At 34.5% G+C, this 17,477-nt stretch overlaps 1 protein-coding gene across 3 annotated transcripts in view; it reads left to right on the plus strand.

Annotated features, from left to right (window-relative positions):
• LOC140758901 (protein MICRORCHIDIA 7-like) overlaps positions 1 to 17,477 on the plus strand; it is a 29,288-nt gene that overhangs the window by 4,922 nt on the left and 6,889 nt on the right. Inside the window, exons 7-19 of one of the 3 annotated variants that reach the window (XM_073095298.1) lie at positions 3,963 to 4,058; positions 4,216 to 4,291; positions 5,756 to 5,878; positions 8,331 to 8,429; positions 8,589 to 8,690; positions 11,850 to 12,008; positions 12,099 to 12,194; positions 12,929 to 12,980; positions 13,053 to 13,164; positions 13,249 to 13,331; positions 13,523 to 14,040; positions 14,816 to 14,913; positions 15,064 to 15,139. In XM_073095298.1, coding sequence (XP_072951399.1) covers positions 3,963 to 4,058; positions 4,216 to 4,291; positions 5,756 to 5,878; positions 8,331 to 8,429; positions 8,589 to 8,690; positions 11,850 to 12,008; positions 12,099 to 12,194; positions 12,929 to 12,980; positions 13,053 to 13,164; positions 13,249 to 13,331; positions 13,523 to 14,040; positions 14,816 to 14,913; positions 15,064 to 15,139 — 1,690 coding nt within the window. Of the gene's footprint in view, positions 1 to 3,962; positions 4,059 to 4,215; positions 4,292 to 5,755; positions 5,879 to 8,330; positions 8,430 to 8,588; positions 8,691 to 11,849; positions 12,195 to 12,928; positions 12,981 to 13,052; positions 13,165 to 13,248; positions 13,332 to 13,522; positions 14,041 to 14,815; positions 14,914 to 15,063; positions 15,140 to 17,477 lie in introns of all 3 variants that reach the window. The other 2 variants (XM_073095315.1, XM_073095305.1) reach the window with 2 other exon arrangements.

Genomic DNA, 17,477 nt, shown 5'->3' on the forward strand with positions numbered 1-17,477 from the left:
TGTGACATATTCCCCATTTCATCCATACTGACCTTATACATTAAGAAGCAGCAAATTATTTCCTCCAGAAGTATTTTTCCTTTTCAACAATATATATGGCATTGTTATATGAGTTGATCAAAGAAACGAATCCTACAGGTGTAACTGCGTAACACATATTCCTCATTTTCTTGCATGCTGATCTTACCCATTGGGTAATAGAAACCACCTGGTTAGTTCCCAACACTGTAGAATATTATTATGTATCAATATACATGTAACTGCACAATGGACAAACATGTTACAATAGAAATTCAGTTGAACTTTTCAGTAGGGTTGTCAAAATAATCAAGTCGGTCAAGCTTGCTTTGTATTTGAAATGAGTCAAGCTTGATAAAAAAAATCAAGCTCGAAATTAATTTCAATCCGAGCTTGAGCACAGGCTGACTCGATCAGGTTTGGCTCGATTTACATATAATAATGTTTACTACTATATATACATATATAATATAAATAATAAATAAATTTAATTTTTGTTATATGCTAGATTTAATTAGTATTAAGTGTACACAATCCAATATTCAATTCAAGCATATAACAATTGCTTGATAGTCTTAGGGCTTCTCCTTATAGCTGATCCTGTTAGGATCACCAGGAGGTGTTACTATTTGATAAATGTACTTATCTTTTCTCGTAAAGGTCAACAGGAGTTGTCACTATGTGGTAAATTTATTCTGTTCTGTTCACTAATCATTAAGAGAGATTAGAATCAACACAGGTTGTCTTTTGATCTAATTCTGACTGTTTCTTAAACTTGCTAAAGTTACCTAAGAAATCACCGGAGTGATTTAGAATACGATTGTTCTCTGGACTTTCATGTAGACTTTATGGAAAGTCACAAAATAACTTATGTCGGGATTATTCTCTAAGTCATACCAATCGTCAATTATATTTTTCTCTAATATTTCTGGTCAATAAAATTGTTGTCTGCACGAATTTAAATTACGCACTAAGTTATATATTTTGCACATATGAACACGATATTTTATTTGCACACAGAATTATGATATTTAATTTGCACACAAAATTATGATAATTTGCACACAAAATTATGATATTTAATTTGTACACAGAATCATGATATTTAATTTACACACAAAAAAGGTATGTGATTATATAAAGAGCATGAAGTATAAGGTAGATAAAATGTGAGTGAACCCTCTCACCCAAGTTTAGGTGCAACGACTAAAATGTCTAATCCATGAGCTAAGGTATATCACCACCTTAAATTACATATTTTAATTAATTAAGATCATAATTTTTTTAAATTTGAAACTAATGAAATTGTTAAAATAAGCTAAATCAAGCCCAAAGAGTTAGGTGCCCTGCAGCCCACTCAGACCAATTAAATGGGATAGGCCCATGGCCCAAAACCCTTTAACTCACAGATTGGGTTGCGACTAGCCTGCAGCTCACAAAACTCATTAAATGGATTGGGCTAGTCTTACTAAACTCATTGATTTGGTTCGAATCCTAGATCTGAAATCTATCCTAACTTGAATCCAATTTTAAAGGGGAGTGAGCTTAGTTGAGCTCGAGCTTACCTTTCCTCAATGGAAATTTAGATGGAGAAAGGGAAAAAAAGAGGAGGCTATCGGTAATCAATGTCGTCGGAGTCCATTGGCTGCATTAAAGACTCCACGCCACCCTCGCGACCACGTCGGCCCCACAAAGTGGAGGAGAAGAAGCCAATGACAACCGATGACCCTACTTTTTGTTTATGGGTGATGGAGCTAGCTTCTACAATGATCCAAGCTACAAGAGATCAAAATAAAAGCACCTACAACATGAAGCCAATGGCGTGAAGCTTCTGATATTGGAATGGGAGCAATCTGAAGCTGTCGACCGGTATATTTCACCGATGAAGCCAAAATGCCCAAAAACATAGGTATGCACTAACTAATCTATTAAATCCAAATTAAATACAAAGTGTGGGACGGGATTGACCGGTGAGTCGCATGATGGTCTTCGATTGCTTTGGCGGTCCGATCCCACGACACAAGCTCTGATGATAAGGAAGGAAGGAAGAAGAAGAAGAAGAAGAAGAAGAAGAAGAAGAAAAAGAGGAAGGAAGGGGTTGGGATGTGTGAAGGGAGGGAAATCTAGGGTTTTGTTTTATAGGTAAGGATTTGATGAATTGGATTCGGGAATCTAATGTCACGGCGGGATGTTATGCGATCACCCTCTCCTCATCGTGAACGGGCGAGGGGAGAGGGCGGTAGGTCTCGTACAATGCACGTGACTATATATTTTTTTTTCTAGTTATTACAAGTTCACTTGTGATTGGTTTGCACGTGATCGTGACATCTACTGGCTTGACAGCTATTACTTTCAGTTGAATATATGCAATATTCCTTTGCATAGCTGAAACTTTTATTAGGTTAAGGTTTATGGTTCTACTAATAGGAAAGTCACCTATGCTACCTTAGATTTTTCATCCTGCTATTATTATATTATATTATATTATATTCTAATTGCTTAGTTCTTTCGATTCTTTTTCTTCACTTGATTTATGAGATGAATATATGTTTGTCCTTGGAGAATAGGATTAACTGATGTGACAGTAGGGTGTGTTAAACTAAACTTTGTCCATCATTGAGGTTAAATAAATTTGACTGACAATATTATCAACTGAATTAGCGCTTTCTTCTTTCTATCATTTAATTAAGTTGTTATGTTATTAGAGAGGCTTAGCTACTTCTTGGTATAGTGTGAATCAAGGATGGCCATGTCGGTAGAGGCACGACACTTGGCACGGGGTGTGACAGTGGCACATCCCCGTGCCGAGCCGTATCTACCGGCACGGGGGCGTGCCGACTGGCACGTGTGCCATGCCGATCCGTGCCGGTCCAGCACAGCCTCATGCCGGTCATGTGCCAATGTAGAGATATTTTTTAAATTTTTTTCTATTTCCATCAATCTTTATCAAATCAACTTTACTTATTTTCTTAATAAACATAATATGACAGGTAAAACCCATTTTTTTAATTTTTTTCTTATTTCCATCAATTAACTTTTGTCATTTGTCAGTTTTGAAATGCCAACTTATTTATCATTTTTTAAAATTGGAATGATAATTCATTTGCTAGACCTAGACAACCACAAAGCCGAATTTATTAGAGACAGAAGAAAGGAAATGGACCATATCAAGCTCAATATGATTACAGTCATATGAGGAAGAACTTGAGTCTATAGGTAGCAGGACACCAGGAGAGGTGCACCCACATGATGATATGAGTTCATCATCATTACCATCATATCAATCACACCCACCAGAGCCACAACATCCTTATTATACTCCATATTCACAATCTGCATATACTTATGGTGTGCCTGAACCTGTGTCGACCCTTTCCGTGTATATTTAATATCCATACCATATCATCGAAGAATTATAAAATTCTTATTTCTATGAAGACTATGTGAGACGCTATGATAAGCAATGTTATCAGTGGATAAGTTTTGAAAAATATTGATAGTATTTAACGCAACATTTCCGTGTTATTCTTGTGCCAGCAAATGAAGCCTTTGATCCTCCTCGTCATTCTACGTTCAACTAGATATTAGTTTTAATTATTGAACTATTATCAATTATGTATTGAATGTTATTATGTGTTCAATTATATTATGGAGTATTCAATCATATTATGGAGTGTTTAATCATTAATATTAATTTTAATGAATGTATTCAATCATATTATGTGTTGAATAATATTTATATTCAGCTATTGTTTTATCTTTAATAAAATAGGTTATTTACAAAAATAATCTAAAGATAAAATATTGTAGTGTAGATTTTAAATTTTAATACATATATTTAGACAAAAAAAAAATCAAAAATTGGCATACCAAAGACCCAAAATCATTTCTAAATATCCTAAAAAATTTATTAAAAACATTATAAATGTGTGTCACTGGCACAGGGGGCGTCACTGGCACGAGAGGGGGTGTGTCGACCAGCACATGCCGTGCCACCATCGGCACAGCACGGTACGTGCCACTGGCACGGTCTATCACTGGTGTGAATAATCTATTGTTGATACTTATAGGAAGTAGATCTTATAGGAATCAATTTTTGTAGTAGTGCATCTTGGCATGTCCTTGTATCACATGATTTCTTCCTTTGTTTTGTACAGAAAGACTAATTCATTCTTTTTTGTTTGGCTTTGGTTATAGGCCCACACAAAGTATTGGTATGCTATCATACACCTTTCTAAGGAGCACAGGAAAAGAAGATATTGTAGTTCCAATGGTAAGTTTTTTTTTAATTTTTTTACCTCGATAACCATTTTATATCTCCATTCTCCTAGTTGTAGAGCTATTTTTCCTCTGTTTGGTTGCAAGTTGCACCTCTTTTGATCTTGCATATTTTGTTAGAATTGACGAAGTTATAACGTATATGGATAAAGCATTTTAGAGTCTTGTTTTGGCCTCAAGAGATCAACCATGACATCGCCTTCCCTGTTGCCATAAGCAATTTTTGGAACACTAGTGGACTTTTAATGTAAGGAATAAGTTTTAATTAGCATAGGCTGACACAGTGGTCAATTAATTTGAAATTGTTTAGATGGACCTGTCTCTGGGAATTACACAGAGTATTCAATTAAATGGCTTTGTGGATTACTCGATTAGTAAGTAATAAGGAATGATTAACATGCAGTTTCTCTGAGGAACTCTTGTGCTAAACTCTTTCTTCCTATTTCGGTTTGAATCAGAGACACTGAAACTAAATAAATCCTTCAGTATGGATCTGACATTGTGGACTTGATTTTCATTTGGTTCCTTGGCTTATCTATACCTTAGAGGTGATGGTAGATACGTAAGTTGAGTACTGTGGCCTTTCTCACTCATGTAGACAAGTGGCATATTTGATGGATAGAAAGGGGTTGCTTCTGGGATGTACGCGGCCTAAATTGCAAAACAAATAAGGTAGATTACTTTACTAGCCCATTGAGCTTGTAGTATAGTGACAAATATCTAATATTGTTTGCTTTTTCTTTAGCTGGGAACTTGGCAAAATTTTGTAGAGTTGATATCAAATTGACTGTCATAAAAGTTTGTCAATTAGTTTGAAGCCTATTTTCACTTTTAGTTGAACTTCAGCCTAAAGGATATTGTTTGGGAAATGGGCAGGATGGTGATGATTTATGGATCCAGAAATGTACTTCTAAATTAATAGAAGAATGATGGATTTGAAAGAGAAGTACATTCCTTTTCCCCTAAAAAGGAGAAATGCTCTTTTCTGAAATAAAGAGTGGTGGTTTGAAAGGAGAGAATAGAACTTTTTAATCAAATATTCACCGGCCAGTTACATATTTTTTTTTCCTTCGAATAATTTTGGGTTTCTTTCTTCAGTTACTGCCATGGTAAGTCTATCTCTTCTAGAGTTAAATGGGCTTCTCCATGCCTCTTGACCTACATAGATAAGAAAGACATTCTATTATTGAAAGTGGAATGATACTTTTAAACTTTTAATGTATAAGTTCTCATCACCTGTAAGCCACCATAACATATGGAGGATATTAGTAAATAAGTTCCATACAGAACATGTATATAATATACTAATAATATAGAGATGATGTATAGAACATTGATATCTATGCAAATGGTTTGTCCTGCAGTCCTGCTTTCATATTCATTTCTTGTTTATCCCCTTCTAATGGTATTAGAGCCTATTTTGGGTTGATAATCGTTTCACAATTACTAATTTTTGCAGCTTGATTATGAAAAAGGACAAGTTTGGAATAGAATGAATCAAAAGATAACTGATTGGAATACAAATTTAGAGACTATTGTGAAGTGGTCTCCTTATTCAAGTGAGGCAGATCTCCTTCATGAGGTAAGGAATTTTTATTGGAGCTGGTGGGTGTGTATTCCAAAACCATTATTATAGTGTGATTACTATCATATTCTAATTGTGTATGGTTTTTAATGCTTATTGTCATCCAGAGATATTTCGGTTATAGATATGACTACTGAAAGCTCAAATGTCTTCATTTCTTTATTTATTGATTAATTATATGTCATGCTGCTAAACACTCCACAGTTAGATAGTGACTCCTAAGTACTAAAGTCCAAATAAAACCCTGTGATGGAATATGCTTTTCTGCTAACACCAAATGATGCTAAGTTTGTCTATACTTCTTTGATGCCTCTTTTTAGTTAGCTTGTTACCTTGTTAAATCGAGTATTCTGCTTGATTAGCATTTGTTAGATAATCAATTGATTCAAAAGTTTAAGATGTTAGGTAACAGACCAACAATATATATTATGTCTAAAACACACCCTCGCATGTGCAGTTTCTAATACTGCACGTGAATGGATGATAGATAATAGGATATGCCCATCAAACCGTAATACTATAAATTAGGAAATAGAAGTGGCTAAGTAGGTTTGAAAGTATGATATCCAGAAAAACTAGCTCTTGTACCACATGAGATAAATAGTTGACCTAAAAACTTAACTTGTTAGGTAATAGATGAATAATGTATGTCATGCTTTTAACAATATTAATCAAGTATTGGTATAAATTTTATGCACCAAATTCAGTAACAATTCTTGCTACTTATGAGTGTTCATCTGTTCATACTACATATTGGTACTTTAGTCCTGCTCAATCATGATATGCACATAAATTAGTTTAAACTTTAAATGATTATGTAGAGTTTTACAATGAGACAGTAACCCAATAACTTATAGGATGTTTGGTGTGGACACCACCTTTAGACATGTGTACTTGCACAGGCGGAGTAGAGAATCCACTCGGTGACACTCTAACTGGGTGGCAGGTTATGAGAGAGACTTTGATGTTGAAGGTTGTTTAGTCTTTCTATGTTAGATAATTTTAGTCTTTTCTCTCTTTTAGGGTTTTGCCTATATGTAGGCTTATGATCTTATTTGATGTTAATGAATATTTTGAGATTGCCTATTTTCTTTTTTGTTGGGGGATTGCAACACTCTGTTGGTTGATTTTGCAGGTTTTGTTCCTTTGTTCTTCTTTGATACTGTTGTTCTACATTAATGATATGCTGATTAGTTACTGTCATGTTACAGCATTTTGGTTAGTCAACAATTTAAAGTACTTAAAATGTTTTAAGAAGTAAAAGATCTTTTTACTTTGTTTGGACTGTGGTGTAACACAGTGTTGGAAACTATACTTTGTAGAAGTGCTTAGTGCTTTTTGCTACTTGCTTGATAGCATAATGTTGGCTATTTGAGCTTCAAAGTTAGTGATGAAGATTTAATATGTCTCAGATTTTATGAAGGCTAAGAAAATGCAAAATTGTGAAGAAAATACAGAATTAAATAAAATGATGTTTGGTAGCTTTAATATTAATCAATTGTTTCTAAATGTTGCATAAATGGTAAATCTCCTACATATTTTTGACATGTTTCAGTATGCTCTTTTTGTTGCGATTGCTAGGCAATTCAAGTAGTTTGCAGCTGTTTGGTGCTTGATATGGGTGTATATGAGCTGAGCTCAAGCAAGCTGAGCTTACCTCAGCTTAACTTGCCTCAGTTATGGTTCAGTTGCAGAAATAGGAGTCAAGCTCAAGCTCAACTCTATTATTGCTCAGTTGCAGAAATTTCAAATTTCCACTTTATATTAGTTGATCATTTAGAGGTTTGGCAGAGAAGTACTATAGCGACCTTTTCTAACTGCTTACCTTTTGATGTGGGACTAAAGAACTGGTAGAACTAATGCAAAGCAGAAATATAAAATACACAACTTAATGATGCTAATTCAGAGATCCAATCATTGGGTTCCTCTATAGGAAGAAGAGCTCCAAGTATCTAACCACCTGCACTAGTGGTGGTACAACAAATTATTGAACTTATATATATATAAGCTTGAGCTAGCCAAGGCCAGGTCAAATTTGGCTCATTAACGATTGAGCTCACATTTTGAGCTCAAGTGTTTTGCATGCTAGCGAGCTTATTTGACACCCCTAGTGCTTGATGCATTTCTTTGTTGTCTAAGTTACTTATGGTCGTGATGGACCATTAGAGAACACAGTCACAAAATACCTAAGTTGCCATTTGTCCACATGTTTCCAGTGCCCAGGTGGTTGTCATATTGGTTCATTTAAAATTTTTGGAATTTATAATTCTTGTGTTTGGATACATGTTAAGTGATGGCTTCTGAGACAACTTTATCATATATTCCTCTTATGGATTTTGCCTTGCTATAGTAGCATGAGTACATCTATTTTTGAAATGAACTCTAATATAACAAGAATCATAAGTCTAGTTCATTTGGTTTGGTTATCTAATTATATTGGTTACTCCAGTGTAGTTTAATAAAGGATCAGGGGACTCGAATAGTTATATACAACTTATGGGAGGATGACCAAGGACAGCTGGAACTTGATTTTGATGCTGACAAACATGTATGTGTCACCTAGTAACATTGTGTTATTGTGATTTTCTAAGTATTTGTCCTGTCTGATTTTAGTGATTTGTACTAATGTATACTTAATCAATTTATCTTTTGTAAATGATCAAATTTTCCTCCTGACTATGATTTTTAGTGATCTTTGAGATGCCAGGACATTCAAATTAGAGGAGTTAACCGGGATGAAAGAAAGATTCAAATGTCTAAGCAATTTCCAAACTCAAGGCATTTCTTGACTTATCGACATTCTTTAAGGGTAATTTTCTGCTCATGTTGTTCAACATAGGAAAAGTGGCATCACTATGATTTCATCTACATTATGGGGCATCATAGTTATTCTGACTCAGCTACTTTTTCATTCCTTCCTTTCTGCTAGCTGCTTTCAGAAAAACTGTTGCTATACTATATTTTGATAGAAAGCAAAAGGTTGATTTTGTTCATTGATAGACATGGTTTTGCCATGGTTGATCATACTAGTTGTCTAGTTCTTGTAATTTACCTCATGGTTTGGTGCTAAACGTGCCATCCATGCTGATCAATGCATAAAATGCAAGTGTTGTCACCAATATGTTGGACTATCATTCTACTTTGTCTCGACGGGTGCTGGACGTGTGCATGCCCAGTATTGGATACTGATTATGTGCAGTCCAGTGTCAGAGAGGCACATATCATTTAGCAGTTAGCATGAGGGTGTGTCGATCAAGCCAGTCAATATGTACAATTTCTTGCTTAGCTAAGTCAGCAGTATATGATACATTGCTCAAAAGATAGTGTAGTGCATCAAATAACGTTGTCTACTATGGTGTATGCACTTGTTGACGAGCAAGTTTTGACTTGAGATGATAAATAAAATAGAAAAAGCTCTCCTGAACTTCTCAATTTTGTATCTGACTTATTCTATTTGAAGAATAAAAGCTCCATCATGAATAGTGACGGCCAAGGTTCCAAAACTCGGTATCGAAATTGAAATTGGCTGTTAGAAAAAAATGATACATATCGACTGACTGTATTGGCTATATTGGTTGTATTGGCCGCCTGTATCGGATCGGACTATTTTTAATTTAATAAAATTCTAAATATTATTTAAAATGCAGAAATTTTTTAAAAAATTATAAAAAATAATAAAAATAAAAGAAATAAAAATTAGTCACATATGAATTTTAAAAACCACTATTGAATAGTGACTGGCAGTCAGACCGCCTAGATGAATTTGGCGGGCTGCCAAGTCGCATAGCGGGTTGAGGATTACTGATTGCCTCATCTCCTCCTTCTCCTCCTCTTGCTCTTCTTTTCTTTCTCTTTGGCATCGAAACCACACTTTTTTTTGTCTTTTTTCTCTGTGCTTTAACAATAGGAAAGAGAGTGTTGGGAAAGATAGAGAGGCCATGTGAGAAAAAGTTGGGAAATGGAGAGCCATGTGGGGAAGAGAGAGGTCACATGGAAAAGAAAGATTGGCTCATGTTAACACTGGGAATCACCAAAGATACAAACTATTAATGCATTTCAAACCACCAACTAATGCATTTAATTTCATATCATGATAATTTATTATTAAGATGTTAATAAAATAATGTATACATATTTGTGGATTATAAATTTATAATCTATTATTTTTATGTTGTGAATTGCATTACTAAAATTTTATAAATACTATATTAACATATATATATATATATTATCTGATATACAATTAATTTTTATTTTTTATATATTAAATTGTTAGACCGTCTTGACACTCGCCTTCCACTTAGGCGCTAGGCAGTGGAGTAATCGTCTACAATCTACGGCCACTTTTCAATACATTGTTAAAAACTAAATAAAAAATTCACTCAAAACTATAATAAATTTTGACTTAAATTGGGCAAATTTTTATATTCGTAAATTATTACTGCAAAACAACATAAAGAGAGATATTTCTTCACTGTTGTTCTATAGCAGTAAGAAAAGATGAGTTAAAAAGTGGTGAGAAAAGAGAAAAAAAAAAGTATCTAAGTTCACCAAAGTGTGGACTAGCTAGAGGGGCTCATTGGAACAGCCGTCAAATAAACTTGGTGAAGTGTGAGAATGAAAGGAGAGTGTGCATAAGAGATAGAGTAAAAACTGAAAATTAAAAAAAAAAACAGTTGATAACATTAATTATTAATATCTCCTAGGTTAGATACATTTTATATTCGACCTAAATCTTAAGAAAAAAAAGTTAATTTCAGCTGATATTATTATTTTCAGCCGATACGGCCAAGACAGATCAGTCGATACGGCCGAAATCGGCCTATACTGGTCGAAACCGGTCTAATCGGGATCGGTTATGGCTGATCCCGATCTGGATCAGCCGATCCGACTCGGGATTGGCCAATTTTGGGAACCATGAAATGACACACCTTCCACTATCATAGTTGTATCTAACATGGTGCTTAATTTCAGCTTCTTCGTGTCATCATCATCTAGCTTTGTCTTATTAACTTGGGAGAATGCTCTGAGGAAGGAGAAAACTTAAGGTTACCCTAACTCTTCCTCTCTTTTGCAAATTCATGACAGAAACCCTTCTGCCATGCTTATGACAATACCCCTTAATGTTTCCCTCTGACATTCCCTTCTGTGCTTGTCTGTATAGACATTCCTTTCTTGGATTACATCAGTATGTTTCCTAGGCACTCAATTTTCTCTAAAATTTAACATGTCTTTCCTTGGTTAATCATTAAAAATATTCTTACAGAAGGCTTTTTCTTATTCTACAGTTTTATATTTATCTTCTTAGTAAGTAGACAGCTACAGTTAAATGATCTGCCTAACATGATGCCAAATGATTTTCAAACACTTGGTTGACATACCAACCATTTGTAATACTTTCTGGAAGTTCAATACTACGACTCATAAATTTGACTAGAAGATAAATTAACAACTCTATATACTTCCTTTATTTCTATATGTACGGATTTAATGTTCTCTTCTTATTTAGTTTCCTTCTATCTTTTCTTTTATTTTGTTATATTGAGTAGTCAAATGAATAAATCCATTTTTCTCAAGCATCGAAACATCAATGGTCATACTATCTTAACCTACATCCTAGTTTTTACAACATATTCTATTGGCTAAAAAACTTTCACGAGGAGATGAGTTGATTGTTTCATTGATTCTTAGTTATGTATGGTTGGTATGCCAACCAAGCGTTTGAAAAATATATGGCTTCATGTTAGGTACATCATTTACTGTAGCTGTCTACTTACTAAGAATATAACAAGCATGCAAATGCATTTTAAATCTTGTGTTTCACATCTTTGAATTTAAAGAGACTATATCAAGAATTGAAAGCACCAACTCTGTTCAGTTAGTTATCAGTAAGAAACCGTAGTTGTTATAATCAGCAAACTGGGATATCTATTGTGTGTGATTATAATTATTCTCCCCCTCCATGCAGAGTTATGCATCGATTCTCTACCTCAGAATACCGCCCGTCTTCAGAATGATTCTGCGTGGTAAAGAGATTGAACACCACAACATTGTGAATGATATGATGTTTAAGCAAGAGGTCACATATAAGCCACAGTCATCTGATGGGAGTCCGAAGGATCCAGATGTAATGATGTTTCTCTTCGTGCTTTTTTCGCTGCTGCAGTCAAAAGATTTATATTGTAACACTTTCCTTTTTTATTTTCTTTTATGCCAGATGGTTGCTGTTGTAACAATTGGTTTTGTTAAGGATGCAAAACATCATATCGATATTCAAGGATTTAATGTCTATCACAAGAATCGACTAATAAAGGTATCTCTGTACCTTTCTTCCATATTTTGCCTTATCCTTGAGATAGTTGTTAACTTGTTATATACTTAAGCTCTCGTGAGATTTAGTCACTAAGTGTTATTATCCCAACTATATCTGTTTTTCTGTTTAGTGTTAACTTTTAAGGAAAAAAAACAGGAAGCCCCTTATAACAGTGGGGCTTCTCTACTATCGAAACCATTCCCAATAAAAAGGAAATGGAAACAGCTCCTCAAATGAAACAATGGTAGCAGTCTAAATTCTCAGTTGTTGCTGAAACTGACATTCTTACTTCTATTCTCGTAGTAGGAGTTGAAAAGTTGTAGTGAGTTTAAATCTTCTGGCCTGCCAGAAGATCAATTGGCTAAAGCTAGTAAATTGAGGAGTGTTCTAGAATATTAAGGAGGTACATAGACAAAAAAAAAACTAAGAACATGAGATGGATGTTTTGGTCAGCAAATGAGAATAAGCTTTTGGATCTTCTATTTGGTAATAAGAAGGAGAGCAGTCATGAATGATTTTGTTGCTGCACTAGATCTTTTAGGCAATCATTTGAAAAACACTATATGGAATATGGTTTTCTCTTGAAAGGTTTTGCCTGCTTGGTTGCAAGATAAGGAAAAGATGAATAATAGATAACTTTGGCAACAGTTTGTACTTCGTTAGTTTTGAGTGCCAGATGACGGCACTGGTTATTTTGTGAGACAATCTTCTCTTACTTCTCTTTTGTCTTTTAGCCTTTCTGGAGGGTTTGGACTGCTGCAGGTAGTGGTGGGCGTGGTGTTATAGGTACTTCTCTTCTCTAAGCTTTTCTATATCTTTCTGCGACTACGAGGGCTCCTGAAAATTTCTGCACTGCAGGTGTTCTGGAGGCCAATTTTGTTGAACCAGCTCATGATAAACAAGACTTTGAACGGACAACAATTCTTTCAAGACTCGAAGTGCGCCTAGTCCAAATGCAGAAAACATATTGGTCTGTTGTAATCATATAAATTACAATCTAGCATTAAAAAAAATTCTCTTTTTTCATCAGAAAGTTTCCTTTCCTCTTGTTCAGGTCAACAAACTCTCATCGAGTTGGCTATGCTCCTGGCTATGTTCCAAGTCGTAATAAGAAAGACATTGAATCAGAGGTCAGAGGTATAGATAAAAATTTTGACTTGTTCTAGAAAGTAAACAAATTAGATTGTGCCATTTTCTATATTAATTTCATAATTTGCTTTAAGACACTCTTTTATCCTAATTGTATATTAAGTTACCTTTAGGATGAGTCAGTTCTTCAATACATTCTTCCCAAGTTGGTCATAGAAGTTAATGCTGTTCTCTGACAGAGAGTTCTGATGAAGCTACTCGACAGCCATTATCTTATCGATCTGGGAAAGATGTTTCTCCAAGCAGTATATCTTTTGTTGGCAAGTCAAAGGGTTCAGGAAAGGTTCATCACGTGGACAAGTCCTCTGGCTCGAATCAGAAGAACAGTAAGACCAGCATGTCACACATTGAATCAAGTAAATCAGGGTCTAAGAAGAGTGGAAAATTATCCTCTTCTACAGTAACAAACATACAGAGGGATGAAAATTTTGACAAAGTTTTAAGATCTAAACGGTTAAGGCTAAGTGAACCTTCATATGCAAGTGAGGAGAGTGACCCTGAGTTTGTATGCACCCCTTCCGAGAGGTTGAGTTCTCGCAGCCTAATGATCTCCCCACCTCAAAGATCTATCGAGAAAGGGAGTAACTGTTCACCACTATCCTCAGAAGTGCGATCTCTTGAGAGAAGAGTTGAAGGAAATCGTGCTGCAAATGGAGGTATAGGAATTGAACGAATTGCTACCAGATCCTCCTCAAAGGTAAGTAATTCTACTTTCAGTAGTTTCAAAATATTTGATCACCTTTAAGATGTTTTATTGGTTGGAAGAAATAAATCTTATTTGAGCACCTATGAAAGAGCAGATTTGACAACTCATAGAAAATACTCGTCACTTATAACTGTACATGCTTTTGTAAGATTTACCTTTTTTTCACGAGAAGACCAAATTTAGAAACAAGTAAAAGATAAAATATTATTGATTGACATAGTGTATGCTAGTGATGGCCGTGTCACCATTGGCACGGCACGTGCCGAGTGGCACGCCCCCCCCCCCCCCCCCCCCCCTTGTACCAGTGGCACACATTTATAATATTTTTAATAAATTTCTTAGGATATTTAGAGATGTTTTTGGGTCTTTGGTATATAAATCTTTGATTTTTTTGTCTAAATTTATGTATTAAAATTTAAAATCTACATTACAATGTCTTATCTTTAGATTATTTTTGTAAATAACATATTTTATCAAAGATAAAACAACAGTTGAATATAAATATTATTCAATATATAATATGATTAAATACATTCATTAAAATTAATATTAATGATTAAACACTCCATAATATAATTGAATACTCCATAGTATAATTGAACACATAATAACATTCAATTCATAATTGATAATAGTTTAATAATTGGCAAAGCTTAACTACTTTTGGAGCTTTTTTTGTACCTTTTGCGTCATTAAGCACACTTTAGTGTGGAGTAGTTGATGTTTTTTTCTTTAAATGAGAACTTGTCTTTTTTTTCTTTGGTAGGAAGCTAAAGCAACAAGCAATGGAAACGGCCTAGCTTTTGAAGAGTCAGAGTCAAGAATCAAGAAGTTGGAGGATGAAAATGCTGCATTGAAGGAAAAGTAGGAGACTATTAGAAAAGTCGCTTATTCATTGTCTATATCTCTGATATAATTGTTCTCTATTCTTTCTACCATAGGATATCAAAAATGGATTCATTGTCTATATCTCTATATCTCTGATATAATTGTTCTTTATTCTTTCTACCATAGGATATCAAAAATAGAGGAGTCAATATCAGAGGAGCTGCAGCATGAAAGGGATAGGAACAAAGCTCTAGCAGAGCAGGTAAGTGCAGTTCTGCCATATTTCATTTCTGGGTATAATTCCTTCTTGTTTCTTGTTTACTCGGTGGGCGTGCCCTACCTCCTTACCTACTTCTCAGGCAAAACATTCTCTTGAGCATAATTGGTTATCTCATCATTTTGAAGTTGAAATATCAAATAGAAGTCACTCCAGAGATGCTTTTGAATTAAATTGGAAGGAAGTTAAGCAGGATTGTGACTTTCCAAGTAAAAACATAATAAATTTAAGCTATAATTGATGCCATCATTCCAATCAAACCTTTGGAGATTAGGGAGATATATATCTGGTAAGTTATCTTAAATACTGCAATCAGAGATAAACTAGACAGGATATAAAAAATGCCTAGTCTTGGCTTTGTTATTATAGTTCTCCTGAAGGAGGATTGTCATGGCGATGGCATCTTCCACGCCGACACCCTATTGGCACGCTCCAATGTGCATTTGGTATGCCTCTAATACATTTTTTAAAATTTCTATACATATTTTAAGTTCTAGTATATGTACTAAATCTACTTTAGTCTTTTATCCTTAGATAATATTGTAAGTGATCTATTTTGTTAGAAATATAATAATAGTCAAGTAGAAATATGATTCACACATAATATGACTGAACACATTCAATAATTAATAATAGTTCAGTAATGGAAAACCAAAATTAGATTAAATATCTAGTTGAATGTAGAATGACAAAAGTGATCATTGACTCATATGAAATTAATATAACATGTTTCTACACCAATTTTGACTCAATTAGAATGAATTTAACATTAATTTTAGATATTTTAAATTTTGGGGAAATCAAAATTTCCCCTTTGATTCCTAAAATTTGAGAAGTACTTTTAATAGATCTAGCACCAAATTGCTAGATCTAGTAGAATGACTTTTACAAATGATTGATCTAGCAAAATTGCTAGATCTATCATTTATACTGAGGATGGTCGTGTTGGCGGTGGCACGGCATCTGGCACAAATTGTGCTAATCGGCATGGCTATATGCTGAACCATGTTGATGTGGAACCCTTTTTTTTTTTACTTTTTCTTATTTTCATCTATTATCATTAAAAAAAATAGTGTTATTCTTGTGTCAGCAAATGAAGTTATCATCATTAATATGATTAAAAATTATCAACAGTATTTAGCGCAACATAATTATATTTATTCTTGTGCCGGAATATAAAGCCTTTGATCATACCCATCATTCTACGTTCAATTAGATACTAGTTTTAATTATTGAATTATTATCAATTAATATTATATGTGAAATATTATTATGTACTCAATTATATTAAAGAGTATTTAATCGTTTATATAAGATTGAATATATTCAATCATATTGTATGTTGAGTAATATATATATTTGACTATTGCTTTGATATTAATAAAATAGGTTATATACAAAAATAATCTAAAGATAAAAGACTGTAATATAGGTTTTAATACATATATTCAAACTCTTAAGATTGACATGCTAAAGACCCAAGAACATCTTAAATATTCTGTTTTTTTATTAAAAATATTCTAAATGTGTGTTAGTGCCACGTAAGGTCATGCTGGTCGGCACGTCGTGTCGGTGGCATGGCACGGCCATCGTTGATTTATACAACCCAAATTGGTTTTTAACGTGTAAAACAAAGAAAACATCGAAGAGAATGAAAAGAAATTATTACTTTTTGATAGGATTCTCTTCTTGATCTCATTTCTTTATCCTCTTCTCTTTCTCCCACTCTGTTTGAGGATTTTGGGAAAGGTGTTGTCATAAGTTTTTTTTTTTCCGAAAGGTCCTTAGACCGTTGTCATAAAAGGTTGGCTAGGTTACAAGAAGCATCTAGCTGCTCTCTCGATCAGTGACCAGATGCCTTGGTGCGGAGAGCGTGCTAGGCCAAATTGTGAGCAAATTTGATTGTTACATTTGCTAGTAAAACCTAACTTAATCCATGTATTCTTTGAAAGGAGGAGTTTGCAGTCAACAATAACGTGGTGGGTAGACCTGTCCGAGTTGATGTTTGAAGTGTTGATCCAGATATTAGCAACTTGACAATCGTTGAAGAGCCAAACTTCGTCAATAGTAGGGAGCTTGCCGATCTCCCTTACGCTCGCCAGAATAGCCTAGGTTTCACCTAGCAACGGGTTGAGGCAGCAATCAAGAAAGATGGAATATGCCGGGGAGGCGGGGAGGTGGGGGGTGGGGGGAGGAGGGAAGGAAGGGCTAGGACTGATGAAGATGCCAATTCCTCCACAAAGCTTGTTGCTCCAAGTAGTGTGGCACCATCAGACTAAACTAGGGAGCTTATGACAAGGCTAGGGCTATACAATATGAGATT

Source organism: Typha angustifolia, chromosome 1, assembly GCF_048772165.1.
Source record: "Typha angustifolia cultivar Huaian chromosome 1, ASM4877216v1, whole genome shotgun sequence".
Lineage (NCBI taxonomy): Eukaryota > Viridiplantae > Streptophyta > Magnoliopsida > Poales > Typhaceae > Typha > Typha angustifolia.